Consider the following 17,183-nt stretch of genomic DNA (forward strand, 5'->3'; position numbering starts at 1 on the left):
ATGGAGAAGATCGACACTGCCACAGTCGATCTTCCAGGGTTTGATTTAACTAGTTTAGAGAAGACCTGCTAATTTGAACTGAGAGGGTGCTCCTGTCAGCCCCAGTAGTCCTGCTCCTCATGAGGAATAAGGAAAGCAGATGGGGGATTTTACTACTATCAAGCTTCTGAGTAGCTGGAGTTGCATATCTTAAGTTGACCTTCCCCTTAGTTTTGACGTGCCCTAAGGTGCCAAAGGACTGCTTGTTGATTTTAAAGTTGTAGCTCTAAGACTTTTCCATTGTTACTGGAAGTTGTGCATTTTCTCTTCTGTGCAGATATTGAAATCTTAAGGTTTATAATTCTACTCATGAATTGATATATATACACAATATATAGTGTTGTGTTATAAATTTACTAGATTTATCCGGCATTGCTCAGGTCCTTCAGGACAAGGGGATGTGTATGTGCAGGGTGCAGAAGTCAGGGCAGAGATTGGGGGGGGGGATCAGGGCAGGGGGTGGGTGGTGCAGGAGTCAGGGCAGGGCACTGAGAGGTGTGGGGGGCTGAGGACAAGGGGTGAGGTACAGGAGTCAGGGCAGAGGGTGGGGGCTCTGGGCAGGAGGAAGTGCAGGATTCGGGGCAGGAGGGCTCAGGCCAGGGGGCTGAACAATCAGGGAAGACTTACGGGCTCTTGCCTGGGCACAGAGTTTGGGTATGTCAAGGGGTTGAGGGGTAGGGCAGGAAAGGGTATGAAGTGCAGGCTCTGGGAGTTGGGTGCAGGAGGGGGCTCAGGACAGGGTGTAGGGTCCAGGCTCCAGGAGGGGGCTTAGGTGGGGACCGAGGTAGAGGCAGGGGTGCAGGGGGAGGCTTAGGGCTGGGACAGCGGGTTGGAAGGCGGAAAGGGGAAAGGGGTGCAGGCGCTGGGAGAGGGCTTCCTATTAGCAGTGAGGTATTATCCCTTGGCTCCAAGGCAGAGGCGGCCTGACTCTTCCCGCAGGAGCCTGCCGCGCATCTCCCGTTGGTTGTGGTTCCCTTCCCAGGGGCAGGTGTGCTCCCCAGGCGCTGCCCAGCCAGCGTGGGGCAGCAGGTCAGGCGCGGACGCGGGGCTGGGAGCGCGCGCAGCTCCTACACCTTCCCCCAGCCGGCCCCTCCTGCACCTGCCTGGCTACCGGGCCGGCGCCAGCCTGCAGCGGAGCGCGCCAGCCAGTTCTTGCCGGAGCGGCGCACCGCCTGCCCCTCTGCCTGCCGCCACAGAGCCAGGAGCAGGAGCAAGCTCGTCCCGCAGCGCCTGGCCTCCCGCCCCTCGGTCTCTGTGGCCACCGGCTGCGGGGTGAGCCGGGAGGGGCCGGGCCTGCCCCTCGCCCCGCCCCGCCGCGCCATGGGGCGGAGTCTCCTCCCCCCAGCCCGGGCGTGTCGCGGCGGGCGGGCTGCTCCGCAGGGCGCTGGAAGGGGCGATCCGCGGCCAGGTGGGTCGGGGGCGGGCGCAGCAGCGAGTCTCCGCGGGCCGGAGCCGGGTCCCGGGAGCTGCTCGGAGTGCGGCAGCGAGAAGCCAAGTCCCCGGAGCCTGGGGCGGGGCCCGATTCCGCCCGGCTGCGATCCCAGAGCAGCAGGCAGGGAACAGCTGCCGACAGCCAGGCCGTGCTGATGCCAGCCCTTGTGACTGCGCCCTGGGGCACTCAGGGCGTTGCCTGGTCATCCCTGCTGTACAGATCCTTGCTAGGACGGAGGAGGGGAGGGGGGAGTTTTCAGACGTCAATGAGCTGTCTCTCCCCCTTTTCTGACAACAAAAATTAGTATGTGACACTCCCTCCCCCCGCCACCGAAGCTCCTACACCTGAGCAGGAGGCCTGTAATCTGAGACCCACTGCACAGGGCTGAAGCCTGAGTCCTGACAACAGGGCTGAAGCCCTGGGCTGGGCCCTAGCAAATCTCTCCTTAGCTCTGGTGACTCAGTAAAACCAGCTGTGACCCACTTGGAGGTCCCAATGCAGAGTCTGAGAACCACTGCACTGGGACAACAGCAGAGTGTCTTATCAACTCCTTGAATGCTTCAAGCTTTTTTATAACAATGCCAATGAAATGGGTTTCTTAAGAAAGTGGGAAAGGGCAGTAGTGGCAAAATGTTTCTGTTGGTTTTCAGGTAAGCATACAATCTGGAGAAGAAGGGAGGCAGCCAGCCCCCCATACTGTTGTCAATCCCAAATTTAGATTGACTTCCTATTGGTAAGTTCAGTTAAATTATCTCTTAAAAATACATCTTGGAAACATAAATACAATATCTTTCATACAGCCTGTATCTCCACAGCAGCCCGGAATGACTTTAAAAAACAAAACAAAACAGAATGACAGAGATTAGATGTACAACAGCCACCATCTTCGCCAACACTGGGTAACTCCAGAACTAAAACAGGAGTCTCCACAGTTTGAACTTAAGAATCATGATCTGTAGCTGGGGGCTGACACAAACACCTATCCTTTGGACTGGGTACAGAGGAGGAGACATATCTTACAGTGACCAGTAAGGGTACATAAACTAACTTTGCAGAAGAGCTCACTGCCATTTTTTCAGTTGAGAAGATTGGCTATTTTTCTAAAAGCAAAGCCCTAGGATGGAACTATTTTGAGAGAGTTTCATGGCCTGTGTTGTCATGGAGGTCAGACTGCATGATCATTTTTAAGCCCTTCTGGCCTTGGAATCTATGAATATGTGAAACCTATTCTGTGAGACCTAAATCTTCCTGCACATGCTAAGTCTGAGTGTTGGATTTAGTGCAGGGGATTCCCATCCATGGGTACTTGGGATGAGGCATTAACACTCCCCCCTTAAATTGTTAAGCTGTGCTAAAGCTGATCTGTAATGACTGCTGTGGCCTTTGGGAAGTTGCTCCCACATCCCAGCTCTGGAAGTGCTAATGACCGATGGAGAGCGATAGATAGTGATGGCTGCATCACTGATCCTTTTCCTTCCTGTCCCACCTCTAATCCTCAAAACCTGATGCTTGGGCATAGTCAGGGAGCTTGCAGGAAGTGTGCAGACTCCATGTACATGTTCCCAAAATTGTGTCCCTTTCTCTACACGCCATTTTTTATTCAGACATGGGCACTATTCCCAAAAAATTGCCTATTTTCTCATTTTTATCATAAAATTACAGATAATTTGGAATATAAATATTGTACTTACACTTCAGTAAATAATATAGAGAGCAATATAAATAAGTTATTGTCGGTATGATATTTTATTTTGTACTAGTACTTTCTATGTAGCCTGTTGTAAAATGAAACACATATGTAAATGAGTTAATGTACCCCTGGAAGACATCTGCATACTTCTGGTTGAGAACCAGTAGGAACTGGACTTTAGTTAACGTTAAAATTTAGTTAACATTAAAATTGCCAGTATTTCATTAAAAGCCTGCATATATAAATATGCCTTGCATTGAGCTCTAATGATCACTTAGTATGAGCTCTAAGTAGCATCTAAGGGGGCATATCCACAATATAGGACACCTTCAAATGATAATTCCCTGCTGTTGGGCTCAGACAAGGAAACTGTTTGTTCTAGTCTATTCTATTCTATGTACGTTCTTGTACCACCCTCATCACTTTAGTATCTGAGAGCCTTCTAGTAATGCATTGAGCAATGTGGCTAATGTTTGTCATGCATTTGTTCATTCCAGGAAATGTCCACAAGATGGATCCACAGATCATAACTGTCATTACTGGGCATGAGAAGGATATCTGAAGTAGCTGGTATAATCCAGCTTTAAATATAATAACTAACCCTTTGAACTGTAATAGATAGGAAGATTAATGCAATGATGTAAGGTGGCCAGAGGGATCTTGGCAGCTCTTTGCACAAGCTGATGCCTCTGAAATTTTGTTTACATTTAAACCAAAGCATGATGCATTGCGATAACCTAGCCAGCAGTGCTGTGACAAAATGTAGAGTTCAGGACTCCCTTCAAAACACCATGGTGAGTGGATCATCAGTGACTTGATTGTGGCTAACAAATGCAGATACTGCATGATCCGCCTACTGTATTTTTTTCGCACATAAAAGTTTTATTTGCAAGATCCAGCATGCCAACCTTTTGCTCCCTAAAGGTTGCCAAATGATGTTGCCTTTGGGATATTATTAGAACTTGATAAACCAGCCAGTTCTAAACAGCAACATGTGAACTGTATCCTGGGGGTATTATGTGCATGGTAGTCATAGTAAACTAAGATTCTTTTCTACCATAAAAACAAATAGAAGTAGTGCTATGCCAAGCTACTTAATGGAATCCACTCTCCTTAAGTCAGCACTAATTCCAGAGGGCTGGATTAATCACATGGGAACAATTTATTATTTGTTAAATTTAAATGAATCAAATGGTGTAAATTCACATTAAAATGAACTTCATTAAACAAAAACACCGTGTGCAACCCAGATACACATCAATTAAGAAACAGCATTAAATGGATGCTGTCGGGTCACATTTGGCCCTAGAAGCCAGTAAACTTCTTCCTCTAATGCTTCACAGTGTAGCAGCATAGATAGGAGAACCCTTGAAATGCTCCCTATTTAGCAACTTGGAGTCTGTCTTCAGACTGTTGTGGGGAATCGTAGTTTCTTCCTAACTGGTGACAGTTACTCTCTCTGATATTAGTATGTGCCCTGGCCTATATCCCTTGTGGGTCAGTGTCTGTGATGAGGGGTTGGCTTTGGGGATGGGGAGCAGGAGAGAGGAGTTCCACGGGGGAAGTAGGCTGAGGGATGGTGGTTGGTAACACTGGACGGAATGAGATGAAGGAGAAGGGATAGGAAATTTTCTAGATTTTAGCACTGTTGCAAGTATCTAACTCTAACCCAACTCCATGTTGGGTGGAACAAAAGGTATGTGGAGATAAATATAATGTCCTTACTCATTCACCTTCTGTCTAAATAGCAGGATCTCACCAAAATCCATTTCCCATTTGGTGTCTTTTTTTGAGGGGTAGTGTTCACTGAGCATTTTAGCGGTGAGGTCCGCACTGGCAAACTGACTCAGAAACACTCAGGTGAATTTCCACAGGTGCTGCAGTTTCCCCCTCAACAAGTAACACAGACAGCTGCTCTGAGGAATTTTCCCCCAGGGATTCTCAAAAGAACCCATTTGCCCATACTTGGTGGTGGTGGAGCTGACTTTCTGTAGCCATTGAGTAATAAAGAAGGGTGGTTTTTTCCACTGTCTGAGGGGAAACATTTATCTGAGGTGTTTGGCTATTCACAGCTTTGTGCTTGAGTTACATATTTCTCTGAAGTCAAACCAAATTCACCTTAAATTTCCCTCTGCTGCTTCCAAGAGAAATTACTCAAGGCAGAATTGCGAGGAGAGATTCCCGCTTCCCCTACCAGTGTTCCTTGTAAGCTGAGCACATGAGTGGCTGCCTAGGAGAGATTCGCTGCCTAGCTGATTATCAGAACACGCACAGCTGGCGGGGAACATTGCCTCCCCCATCCCTTGCTCCTCAAAGGCATCAACCCCCTCCCTCTGCCCCCACCGGGCATTCCCAGGTATGTGCACTTGGGAAAGCAAGACCCTCCTGAGAGAAGCCAACTGGAGTCATCTGGAGGGCAGAACAGAAACAGGTGCAGAAGGGACTTTAAGACACTGCTGATGTCCTCAGACTCTTTTTTTTTAAAACCAGCCTAATTTGAGTTAGATGCGAAGTGTAACAAACTTGCTGGCTCATTACTGGGTACTTAGTGCTCACCCTGATAGAGCTGGAGGGAAAAGATCTAGTCAGAAGAAGGCTCTTGGGTGCATGAAAAGGAAGTAACACAATGAGCTTTGAAGTGTCCAGACATGTGAATAGGAGCAGCAGCCTTACTGCTAGCTCTGTGGAGGGAAGGCTGGGTGGCAGGCAGAATGAGCTGGGACTGAAGGCTGGACAAAGGGTGCATAGAACCAAGCAGTCTGTAGGCAAGAGGAGTGAGATGGTAACACATATGAATGGCCAGAGTATGGTGTGGAGTGAGCACAATGAAACACAGTTGCCCCTACACTGGACTACCATAAGCAGAGAGCTGGGCACTGTAGCTGTTAGAGTGAGTGCACTCATGGCATTTATTTGTCCTCAAGCATACTTCTCTCCTGAACACTTGAACTCCATGAGTATTTATGATGTCCCTCTGAGGGCTACTGCCTCTCAAGCAATGTGACTTTTCTCGTGTCTGGAATAGCACATGGGGGCATTTTAAGAGCTAGAGAGGGTAGAATGGTGTCCCCATCCAATACCAGACAAAATCACATCTGGTTTTGTCCCTGTGCTAGACCGTGGACAAACCTCAAAAAAAAAAAAAAAAAAAAAAAAAGGGAAGAAGAAGACCGCCTAGTTCAGTTTTGACTCATAAAGCCTGGTGCATGGACTGCCGATAGCATAGTTGCGGGCCACTTAAGGGTGTTCTGTGTGTGGCCTGTTGGGGTGTTTGTTTACCATTGCCCGTGCACAGGGTTGCCATATTCTGCGGGTTTTCGTTCATACCATTTTTTCCCCCTACCAGTATTACTAAAATGACATGCATGTAAAACAAGGGCATGGAAAGTGAGGTGCATGCTGATTGCATATGGTATTGACTGTGAGAGCAGTGAGCTCCCTCTGAATCCAAATGCTGCTATAGTTCAGTCGGAACATCCCGTAAATTCTAGGTACACAAATGCAGTTAAAAAAACTGCCTTAACCTGGGAGACTGTCTTGGTTAGTACAATCTTGCAGCCCATTGAGATGGAGAGCCACTCATGCAGCCCACTGACTAGCCACGATTTCCCCTCACTGCTAAAGCATATGCCTCTGAACTCATGGTACACAGAATACCCTATTAGCAGACATCTAGAGGGCACTTTGTATTATGGAGTTTGCAATGATGCCCTCTAGTGGGATCAGTTACAGTAGTTTGAAGATACATGAATTTTTGCCCTTCAAACTTCCTGTCCTTTTACCTTCCTGTCAGATTTTCAGATGGCCAATGAAGCGAGACCTTGCCCATGTGACATTGGAGACAGGTTTGAGTATGGGGGCCTTGGGCAGGAAGTGCAAGTTGAGCACATCAAGGCATATGTTTGCAAACCATCCGTCAGCACGGAAAAAGCTGTGATTGTGATTCAAGATATATTTGGATGGCAACTCCCAAATACCAGATATGTAGTCGACATGCTGGCAGCTAATGGATACACGTAAGCAATTTTTGTATTGTTTTTTTCCCCCTAAAGAGACATTCTCAAGTTCGCTAGGTCCAAATTATGACCTGGTGTGTGGTGTCTTCATGTCACACAGAGAATGCCTTATATTTAGAACAAAGACGACAAAAGGTCAAAAAGTGGAATCTCCCTGGAGAGACTGCAGAATCCAGCAGGTCTCTGCATAGGCTGCTGAAGTTCTCAGAATATGCTGCACAACAAGAGTTCTGAGAAATGTCAAGGTGCAGTGCACTACCAGAAGCTCCAGCAAGGCTGTTGATTTTAAATGTCCAACAACTTGAGTGATTAAAAAAAAATTAAACAGCTTTGAGTGAAATTTAATTGAACAATGATAATAAGTATGTGTTCATATTAGATTTTGTAAATTCTAAAATAAAACATCTTTCAATCTGAAGGGCATGAGGGGTTTTCTTTTTTAGTGCACTGCATACAATCCTTCCCCTGTTCCCAGCTTGTCCCAAGCTTCTGAGGTTCATAGGAGTTAAATCCAACAGCGTGGTACCAATTTGTAGCAAATCCATTTGCTGCATGCAGATAATTATTGTGTAATTACAACTACACCTGAGGAGCTGAGACTTGAATTGTGCTTCAGAAAAGAGGGCTTGTGTCTAATTTTGTAATTTTCTGGTTTTGAATGCTGGCCCCCATCACTGGCTTTAGCCCACTGAGAAAAGTGAATTTAAAATTATGGCAGCTAAGACATTTATTAATCTCAAATATCTACTGAGGTCAACTTTTGGAGCTAGTATCTACCTCCCTATTGGCTGATTGAGGTTTCATAGCTGATTGTGTCAATCAGCAGGGTACGAATTTTCTGCTTGTACAGGCAGTCCCCGACTTACGCGGATCCGACTTATGTCGGATCCGCACTTACGAACGGGGCTTTCTCGCCCCGGAGGTCGAGGTGGCGGATTGCTGCCTGCGAGCTCCGGGGCGAGAAAGCCCCGTTCGTAAGCTGCTCCCGGTGCCCCTGGTCTGCTGGAGACCGTCTCCAGCAGACCAGGGGCACCGGGACTGAAGCCGCAGTAGCGGCGGGTTCCCGGGCTTCTGAGGCTTTGACAGAGCAAAGCCTCAGAAGCGCGGGAACCCGCCGCTGCTGCGGCTTCGCTCCCGGTGCCTGTGGTCTGCTGGGGACAGTCCCCAGCAGACCACAGGCACCGGGACTGAAGCCGCAGCCGCGGCGGGGTCCCTCGCCTCTGAGACTTTGCCAGAGCAAAGCCTCAGAGGCGCGGCACCCCGCTGCCACTGCGGCTCTGCTCCCCATGTCCCTGGTCTGCTGGGGGGGGGGCACAGCTAGTGTGTCCCCCTCCCCCCAGCAGACCAGGCTTTTGTTGTGGACCCTGGGGCAGAGCAGCTGGGGCGCTGCTGGGTTGGTCCAGTAGCGCCAAGGAGCGAGGAGCGGTGCTACTGGAGCAACCCAGCAGCACCCCAGCTGCTCTGCCCCAGGCGTCCCCAAGTCAGCTGCTGCTGAAACTGACCAGCGCTGACTACAGGAAGCCCGAGGCAGAGTTGCTCTGCCCCAGGCTTCCTGGAATCAGCCGCTGATCAGTTTCAGCAGCAGCTGACTTGGGGAGCTTGGGGTTCTTAAGTTGAATCTGTATGTAAGTCAGAACTGGCGGTCAGTTTCAGCAGCAGCTGAATCTGGACGCCAGTTCCAACTTACATACAGATTCAACTTAAGAACAAACCTACAGTCCCTATCTTGTACGTAACCCGGGGACTGCCTGTATGCTCCAAAGCTTGTCCACTTTCGGTCTGTAGCTCACTATCTCTCTGCCTGCTAATTTCTGATTGGGAGAGAGGTTGATTTTTTCACTTTGGTTGCAAGGTTGGAGAGGAAGTGGAAAGCTGGCAGGCAGGCAGGCAACTTTTGGCTTCCTTTCCTGTCTGTGTACTCAGCCAGTTACCAAGATATGCAGGAGGTGACTGGTTGGACTGAAATATTACCATCCAGTGGTAGGAACACAGGAGTTTATTTTAGGTGTCCTCTCCTCCTCCTCCCCCCCAGGTATCACTAAGGCAGGAAACCCCTGAGACTGAATTTCAGGGCCCTGAGGAAAATACCTTGTGTAATCTCAACAGGCTTGCTCCCATGGAGAGGAATCTGTTCAATATTTATAGTGCAGTCCTGGGTGACAAATTCATTCTGCAAATACGAGTCTGATTTAAGTGACATTATGTATGACTTATGTTTAAATCTCATGTTAAGATTAATAATACAGGGCCAGCTTGTGTCATCATTTTGTAAATAGAACTTCCCATTACATTAAATGAGAACTTCTGTGTATAGGCACTGATGGCAAGACACTACCCACAAATTCTGAAATTTGGACCATCTGGACTTCAGTATTTGAGTTTGACCATTTATTTCATTTAGTCATTCTAAATGCCAACTAATTACAATTGTATTGTTTATATTACTGTAGCACCTTCAAACCCCATCTCAGATTGGGTCCCACTATGCTAGGCATTGTAAAACACATAATAAGACACACTGTTTTTTCCTGAAAAGTTTTCAGGAAAAATAAAATTGTAATTAGCTGGCATTTAGAATGGCCAAATGAAATAAATGGTCAAACTCAAATGCTGAAGTCCAAATAGTCCAAATTTCAGATTTTGTGGGCAGTCTAAATATTCAAGATAGACAAAGGATTGGAAAAAGGGAGTATTTCTATCCCCATTGTCATGGTACATGAGTTTGTGATTAAAGGAGTATTGTTAAGAAAATCTTATATATATTTCAAATAATTATTTATACTTTTGAAAAAGTATTATTAATATTTAACAAAGAACAAAATAGAAGGGAGTGAAATCACTACCATATCACAGATAAATGGAAACATTTCTTATTTTTAAAAGACCATAAAACATCTCAGGATTTGATAAGTGAACTCATGTTGATTTTTCTCACAGAGCCATCTGCCCAGACTTTTTTGTGGGAAAAGAACCTTGGAATCCTTCTGATGACTGGTCCACTTTTGGTGAATGGCTGAAAACTCGAGATGCCAGAAAAATAGACAAGTAAGGTGTCAGAAGGATGGATATTCCACCCTCATGGAATCAACTGTTCTTTTCTTTGGTTTGAATCTACAAGCCTGAAGGCCTGGTTTACATGATCCACCTTTGGTGGTGGAGGGCACCAGGCTGCGTTAACGGAAGAAGATTGCTCTTCCATCAGAGATAATGTTAATGGTAGGACTTTATTATAGTGTCTTGCTCTCTGAGGGCATGTCTACACAGCAGCATTATTTTGGAATAACTGACGTTATTTCGAAATAGCAAAGTGCATGTTTACACAGCAAGCTACTTTGAAATAATATCAAGCTGGAGGACTTCTTACTCTGACTCCTGTCACCCTCATTTCACGAGGAGTAAGGGAAGTCGAAGGAAGAGTGTTCTTCCTTCGACTTCCTACTATGTAGAGAGCGCCAAAAGCTGAGTTAAGCTATTTTGATTTAAGCTATACAATTCACGTAGCTGAAGTTGCATATCTTAATTCAACTTTTGTCTTGCTGTGTAGACATACCCTGATGTTGCTGCAGTAGCTGCACAACATTGTGTCCACCAGCTTCCTCCTCTCAGGTCACAAGGGCTTATAAATAACCTGTGAGATGAAGTTGGAGAGGAGACAGCCAAAGTGCTGAAGGCAGAAGTCTTTTTCTGAGTCTGATCAATTGAAACATATTGATATTTTAAGGCTATGTGGAAAGGTTTCCTTGGTTCCTCCAGCGTATCTGAAAAGCCTCACACAGCATAATTTCTCAAGGGGTTGACATCTCAATCAATCTTCCATAACATTAGGGGACAGACACCAAGTATTTTCTGCTTGGGTTTCAGCTGTCAGGGACACTGACCTTTTCCAGGTTTGTTACACTTCACTTCTTGCAGTACACTTAACATTTTGTGTCAGAGCTAAATTACAGTTACTATCAGTTTAATAATTATTTAGTTAATGGCATTCAATGGAGACTAATGTCCTTTCTAATTTTTTCCATCTACACTCAAAATGAATTTTGTTATATGCACTATATTGAGCTGATGTGTTTCCCAGTAGAAACAAAAAACCTAGATATAAAATATTTTTAAAAATACCAGTAATGGGCTGTGCCCCTGCTCACTATTCTCGCCAACCCCCCTCTCTCTGCATAGGCAGCCCTGTCTCTCCTCCTGGCTTTCGGGGAGGGCTGGGCTGAGGTTTGATAGCCCCAGCCTGCCCCCTCCCCCTACGCCGTTAGGCCAAGGCTGGGCCAGCCCTGGTTCTTCCGCCCGCATCAACTTGTACTTGAATTTGATCCCCCTGCCTCCATTCCTACACCCCCATCCTTCCCTAACACCTCCCCACACTGCCCATCCCCCGACTCTATTCCTATATGTCCCCTCACCCCCGCCATTCCCCCTTACCACTCTGCCCATCCCCACATACACCCTACCCTACTTCCTCCCTCCCTACGCACATCCTGCTCCTTCCCGCTAATTCATTGAGCTGTGCGCCCCTCTCCCCCAGGAGCACTGCCAGGCAGCACTGCCCCTGCCACCGCAGCAGGAGCCATAGCCCGCCCCCAGCCCAGCTTTTCTGAATGGGCCTGGGTCAGAGAGAGAGAGACACCAGGGTAAGGGGGAGGTGACAGAGACAGCTTGCTCCTTTAAGTACACTGCCCTTTTAAGTAGATGGACACTCACTGATCTGAAGCCTGCTCCGTGGGTCCCACTCCTAAGCCCTGTCACATCCCCCTTACCCAATCTGTGGAGTAGTGATCCCCAACCTTTTGGGGCTGCTGGGTGCCGGGGGCGTGGCCACTCATGCACCACGTGCCGGGGGCGGGGCTGTGCATGCGCCGCGTGTCCGGGGGGCGGGGCCGTGCATGTGCCATGCGCCCAGGGCTGGCACCGCACATGCGCTGCGCTCCTGGGGCCCGGGGCGCAAGAATGGCTTGGGCCAGCGCTGATCACTCAGCGAGTGCACATAAATGCCCCAGCGGGCACCCTTGGGCACCGCATTGGGGACCACTGCTGTGGAGCTAGGGTACTGGGACAAACACCCTAACATTAGTGCTCCCTCCTCCACTCCTGCTCTGCACATCAAGCAGGAAGGCTCCCAGGAGCAGCTGGCCAAGAACTCCAAGGCAGACGGCAGGAGCGATGCAGCAGTGAGGGGAGGACACCTGAAGCCCGCTAGGTGGGCACGCAGCATGGAGGGAACTTAGAAAGAAACTGCTCTCTCACTTATAAAAATTCTAATACACAAGATAAGAATTGAGCCACCTTCCCAAATAAATTTTAATTCTTAAGCCTCTGAGGTCTGTAGCATCATAAATGACCATTTCCCCACATTTTTATTTCTTTCCATTGTGTGTTATTCAGGTCTCCCTCTCATTTGCCTACTTCTGGATGAATTAGTTCCAGTCTCCATTGTAAACTTGGGTTATGGTTGCCAGCCTGCATTTTAGATTATCAACTCCAATCCCAGTCTGGAAAATCTAAACAAAATGCATATATAAGTTAAAAACACTGTATGAGAAAAGCAGGGACAGTTTTGTGTACTTTTGTATTTTCAGGGACTGTTTCTACTATGGATTCCTTAGTTCTTTTTTGTTTATATGTTAAAGGGAAGCTGATGTTGTCTTGAACTATCTAAAGCAGCAATGCAGCACAAAGAAGATCGGTGTTGTTGGGTTTTGCTGGGGTGGAATTGTTGTACATCACCTGATGATGAAATATCCTGAGTTAAAGGCAGGTGTGTCTGTCTATGGTAAGTGCAGAGTGTGTGGGTATGCAATCATGCTCACTTACAGATGAGTGATAGGTCTGACTGCGGTGGCCAAGAATGCTTTGTTTCATCTTGAGTTGGCAAAGAAGTTGTAATATTTCCTTTCAGATATGGACCTACTTTTCTCCTTACGCTCAATTACAAAAGCTGAGATCAGCTGAGTTATCCTTGCTAAAAGTCCCAGATTGTAATTCTTGGACTGTTTACTCTAGAACAGCCGTGGCCAACCTGCAGGTCTTGCCCCCCAAAAGTGCAGCTTGCGAAGCCGCTCCTGCGCTCCCCCAAATGGCCCCCCCCGGTTCCTCCCCGGCTTCCTTGTGCTTACCGGGTCGGCGCTGCAGGGTTTTAAAACTGGCGCCCAAGATGGTGGCCATCTTAAAGAGGCAGCCTCCTTTAAAAAAAATTTTGTTTTGTTTTTGCTCGACAATTCTGTTTTGGAGGGCTTTTTTTTCCTTGACAATTCTGATGCGGCTTTTCGCATTTTTTTCTGCTGCTGTTTTGGCTCTCTTTGTTAAATGGGTTGGCTATCCGTGTTCTAGAATTTGGTTCCCCCATTGGTCCAAAATAGCCTATTGACATGCAGGATAGCTTGCAAATTTTATTAATTCAAATATTCAGTTTTTTGCTTGAGGGTTTAGTTCTGAGGGGATTTAGTCTGAGTGTCTCAACAGAGTTTTTAGCTATGATATAAATTGTGTGATTTTAAAGTTGATGTATACCTAGTGTTCAGTGCAAAAACATTTGAATATGAAACACAAATTACTATTGCTAAAGCAAAGAAAATTTTTGTGCTTGAATATAGATTTCACCTTGAGATTTGTATCATTTTAAACACTTTAAAAAATATTTCCTAGGAATAATCAGGGATTCTGATGATAGATACAAATTACTGAACCCGACGTTTTTCATTTTTGGCGAAAAAGACAATGTCATTCCTCTTGACCAAGTAAGTTGCTTTCTAAGTGAAACCTCTGCTGTAAGTTTTTTTTTATTTTCAGACTGTAACCCATCCCATCAGCCTTGAGACCTGAAACACAGAATAGCCTAGTGGTACTGTATGAGAAACAAAGAGTGAGAGAAGAAACTGGAAGTTGACTAGCTCTGTTTTCATTGTCTAAGCTGAGTGAAGGACCCAAAAACCTAGACCAAAACAAGAAATGGTATTTTAAAAGTTCTTCCTGTTTCCCCTCAGAATTGGTATTAGTGACGCAAGTCAACAGCTTTTCCCCAAATCACACCCCTCCCTTGAGATGTCATAGCAGTTTTGACCCTTTGGGGTTGCTCAGGCTGTCCCTTTGCTGTAACCGGGAGTGAAGCCTTCTCTGAGTAGACTTACTGGCTAAGGAACTCACTTCCCATCTTGGTCCACCAAAGCTTGGATTTAGGTGACAGTCATGATATTGCAGGGCTCAGCTGTTTTCCCAGGCCTTCCCTAGGAATAGGGACTGAGATGAAGACGTCTGGGTGAATGATGTTTGGTGACAGTGATTGGGGGTTGGGATTTTGTAGATGTATTTGACATTTGTGTTCAGTGGGCCCCAGTCTCATTTACTACACATAGCTTTGGTAGTGACTGATGCAGTATTTTTCCCCAGCCTTATCACCATCAAGGCCATGTGCTGAAAGAGACTGAGGTCTTGTGGAAAAAAACAGTATGTGTTCATCTAATTAAAAACTGTATTGTGGTCAATACGTATAGGTGGTAGAGTTGTAAGTTGCACAGGCGACCGTACATCTGACATTTCCTAGCTTTTGTGTGCTTCACTTTCCAGTTAGGGTTATTGAATGTAAGGGTGTTTGTTTGGAAACAGTAAGACTTAAAAAAAAATTACCTCTCATGAAACTATTTTGTAGACAACTGTAAGCTGTCCAGCAATATATAGGTGCTTCATAAAGCAATGAGCCCTTGCCTGATTACATCATTATCTTTGAATATTTATGTGTAGGGCCCTACCAAATTCACAGCCATAAAAAAACACATTACATCTAATCCCCACTGAACTGCCAGGCCCTGCCCTTCTACTTGCTTTTCCATTTCCACACTTCTTACAAGGGGGAAGGAATAGGACTAGTTGTGTCTGACAGAATGAATTAATCCCCCCAGTGCCAGAATAGGACCACTTCACCTCTTTATGGTTACATATCACACTTAGTTAATTCTGGAGTTTAGTAGGTTCTGAAACTTTCATGAATGACAATTTCTGTGAGGAGGCTTGTAAGCCTGCTAGGGAGTCCTGGGCCTGATCCTGTCTTCTTAGGTCTATTTAAGAAAGAAGAGACAATATGGATAGTTTGTAGACATTTGCTTTGAAGTTAATTTTTTATTTCCTGTGTGTAAGCAGATTACACTATAAGAAGGTAGCTAGTCATTTGTTGTAACACAGATAATTAAGATGAAGGCACTGTAGAATAATACTATTAGTTTCCTGCAGTATCTTACGTTGTTGATATTAAGGTTAACTACTATTTGTGTACAAAATATGAGGCAATTAAGACATGACAGGGAATTAACATCTACAAAGTAATTTGCTTACATTTGTTAAATTTCTAAAAGGATATTGGTAAACTGAGCATGAACCCTTACTCTCTAGTACTACCAATGAATGGATTAATGATTGCTAGTCTAGTAAATCTCTTTGAAATTCATAAACAAGTAAATTGTCTTGATTACAATTGTAATGTTGTAATGTTGTCTGTTAAGTTGTTATTGGACATAAATAGGTTGGTTGGGTACACAGTGTCACAGTATAATTTTACAGAATCATATTTTAGAAAAAGTTTTCTTCTCTAGGTTGGTTTGAGTGTGAAATTAGTAGAAAAGGCACCAGGCTGAGGATACTTCACATCTTTCAGTCAAATAGTTGGTAAGAGGAGACCTGGCAAGATAGAATAAGTTAAATCAGTATCTCTTACAGAAGAATGTTCTGTGCTACAGGTCACCCTACTGGAGCAGCAACTGAAACAACATTGTAAAGTTGATTACAGAGTTAAAATTTACCCTGGACAAACTCATGGTTTTGTACATCGCAAGAGAGAAGATATTAATCCTGAAGATAAACCTTACATTGAAGAAGCAAGAAAGAACATGATCAGCTGGCTAAATAAATATATTTAACAGAAATATACAGTCAGATCTGTAAAACAAAATCACCTAATATACTGTGATAATCACTTGATTAAATTATACTTTAAGGGGGAAAGTATTTGCTATAATTATTTTAGGGCTAAATAAATATTTGATAAATTATATGTTAGAGAACACATAAGGACCATATTATTAGAAATTTGACAATTTCACAGAGACTGATACTAAAATGAACTGTACTTTTCATTTGTAGTTTTAAACACATCATTTCAAGCTGATTTTTTAAACCATTCTCAGATTTAATTTAGATTAATATTGTTATAATGCGCTGGGGAAATGTCTCCAAGTTTCTTGAGATTTATGCTCTTCGCATGTTTGGTTACTTACGATTAATTTTGCATTGTGGTCCAATTCAGCAAAGTATATAAACGTGCTTGAATCACTAATGCCTGATTTAAGCACATTCATAGATTCTTTGCTGAATCCAAACCTTGGACCAGACTTCTTTGACCAGTTTGGATTTCACAGATGTCATCAGTGGAATACATTTGCTCTCAATTTTGGGGGTGGACTGGGTAACAACAGTCAATTACTTTTTCAGATGACCTTGGGTCTTTCTCCATGAGACTCCTGGCTGCTTCTTGGCCTACATTTACCACAGGTTAAACATTTACATTGATATTATAATAATGAGTGAGGGAACTTCTTACTGTGCTATTGTGCACTATGGTTGCTATTAAAAATAAACTTTATACTATTATCTACCTTATTGTAATTTAATGCACTGTTTTCCATTTCTGTCAGTGGATATCTTACTGAGAAAAGAATTATATAGTAAAATAAAATAACTTCTTCCTAATGGAGCCTCTGAGTATAAGCATACAGCATCAAATAATTATATGTTAATGTTTTAGTATCATTTCAAAATAATAAAGAAATGTTTTGTTTGAGTGACTGTGTGTGACCTTGTGAAAATGAGTCAGTGAATTGTAACTCCCTCATTGGACAATGGCTGTTAATGGTTGTTCGATACCCTCTTGGGTTATGGTTTTCCTGCTGGTTATTATCTTTGGAGACCTAGTATCTGGGTGCTTCCCAAACCCACAGAATATTTTAGTGACAACCATACA

At 45.0% G+C, this 17,183-nt stretch overlaps 1 protein-coding gene across 2 annotated transcripts; it reads left to right on the forward strand.

Moving 5' to 3' along the window:
* The first annotated feature begins 1,295 nt into the window (after window positions 1-1,295).
* Window positions 1,296-17,003, forward strand: LOC106731247 (carboxymethylenebutenolidase homolog). Of its 2 annotated transcripts, XM_075921477.2 has the most exons (7): window positions 1,296-1,447; window positions 2,122-2,204; window positions 6,955-7,177; window positions 10,115-10,222; window positions 12,808-12,950; window positions 13,823-13,914; window positions 15,904-17,003. In XM_075921477.2, the coding sequence occupies exons 3-7, from the start codon at window positions 6,963-6,965 to the stop codon at window positions 16,081-16,083; spliced, it is 738 nt and encodes a 245-aa protein (XP_075777592.1). In that variant the 5' UTR covers window positions 1,296-1,447; window positions 2,122-2,204; window positions 6,955-6,962; the 3' UTR covers window positions 16,084-17,003. The 2 variants fall into 2 exon arrangements, with proteins under 2 accessions (XP_075777592.1, XP_075777591.1); XM_075921476.2 differs by lacking the exon at window positions 2,122-2,204 and having other exon boundaries at window positions 1,320-1,447.
* The last annotated feature ends 180 nt before the right edge of the window (window positions 17,004-17,183 follow it).

Source organism: Pelodiscus sinensis, chromosome 2 (assembly GCF_052426305.1).
Source record: "Pelodiscus sinensis isolate ZL-2025 chromosome 2, ASM5242630v1, whole genome shotgun sequence".
In the NCBI taxonomy this organism is placed as follows: domain Eukaryota; kingdom Metazoa; phylum Chordata; order Testudines; family Trionychidae; genus Pelodiscus; species Pelodiscus sinensis.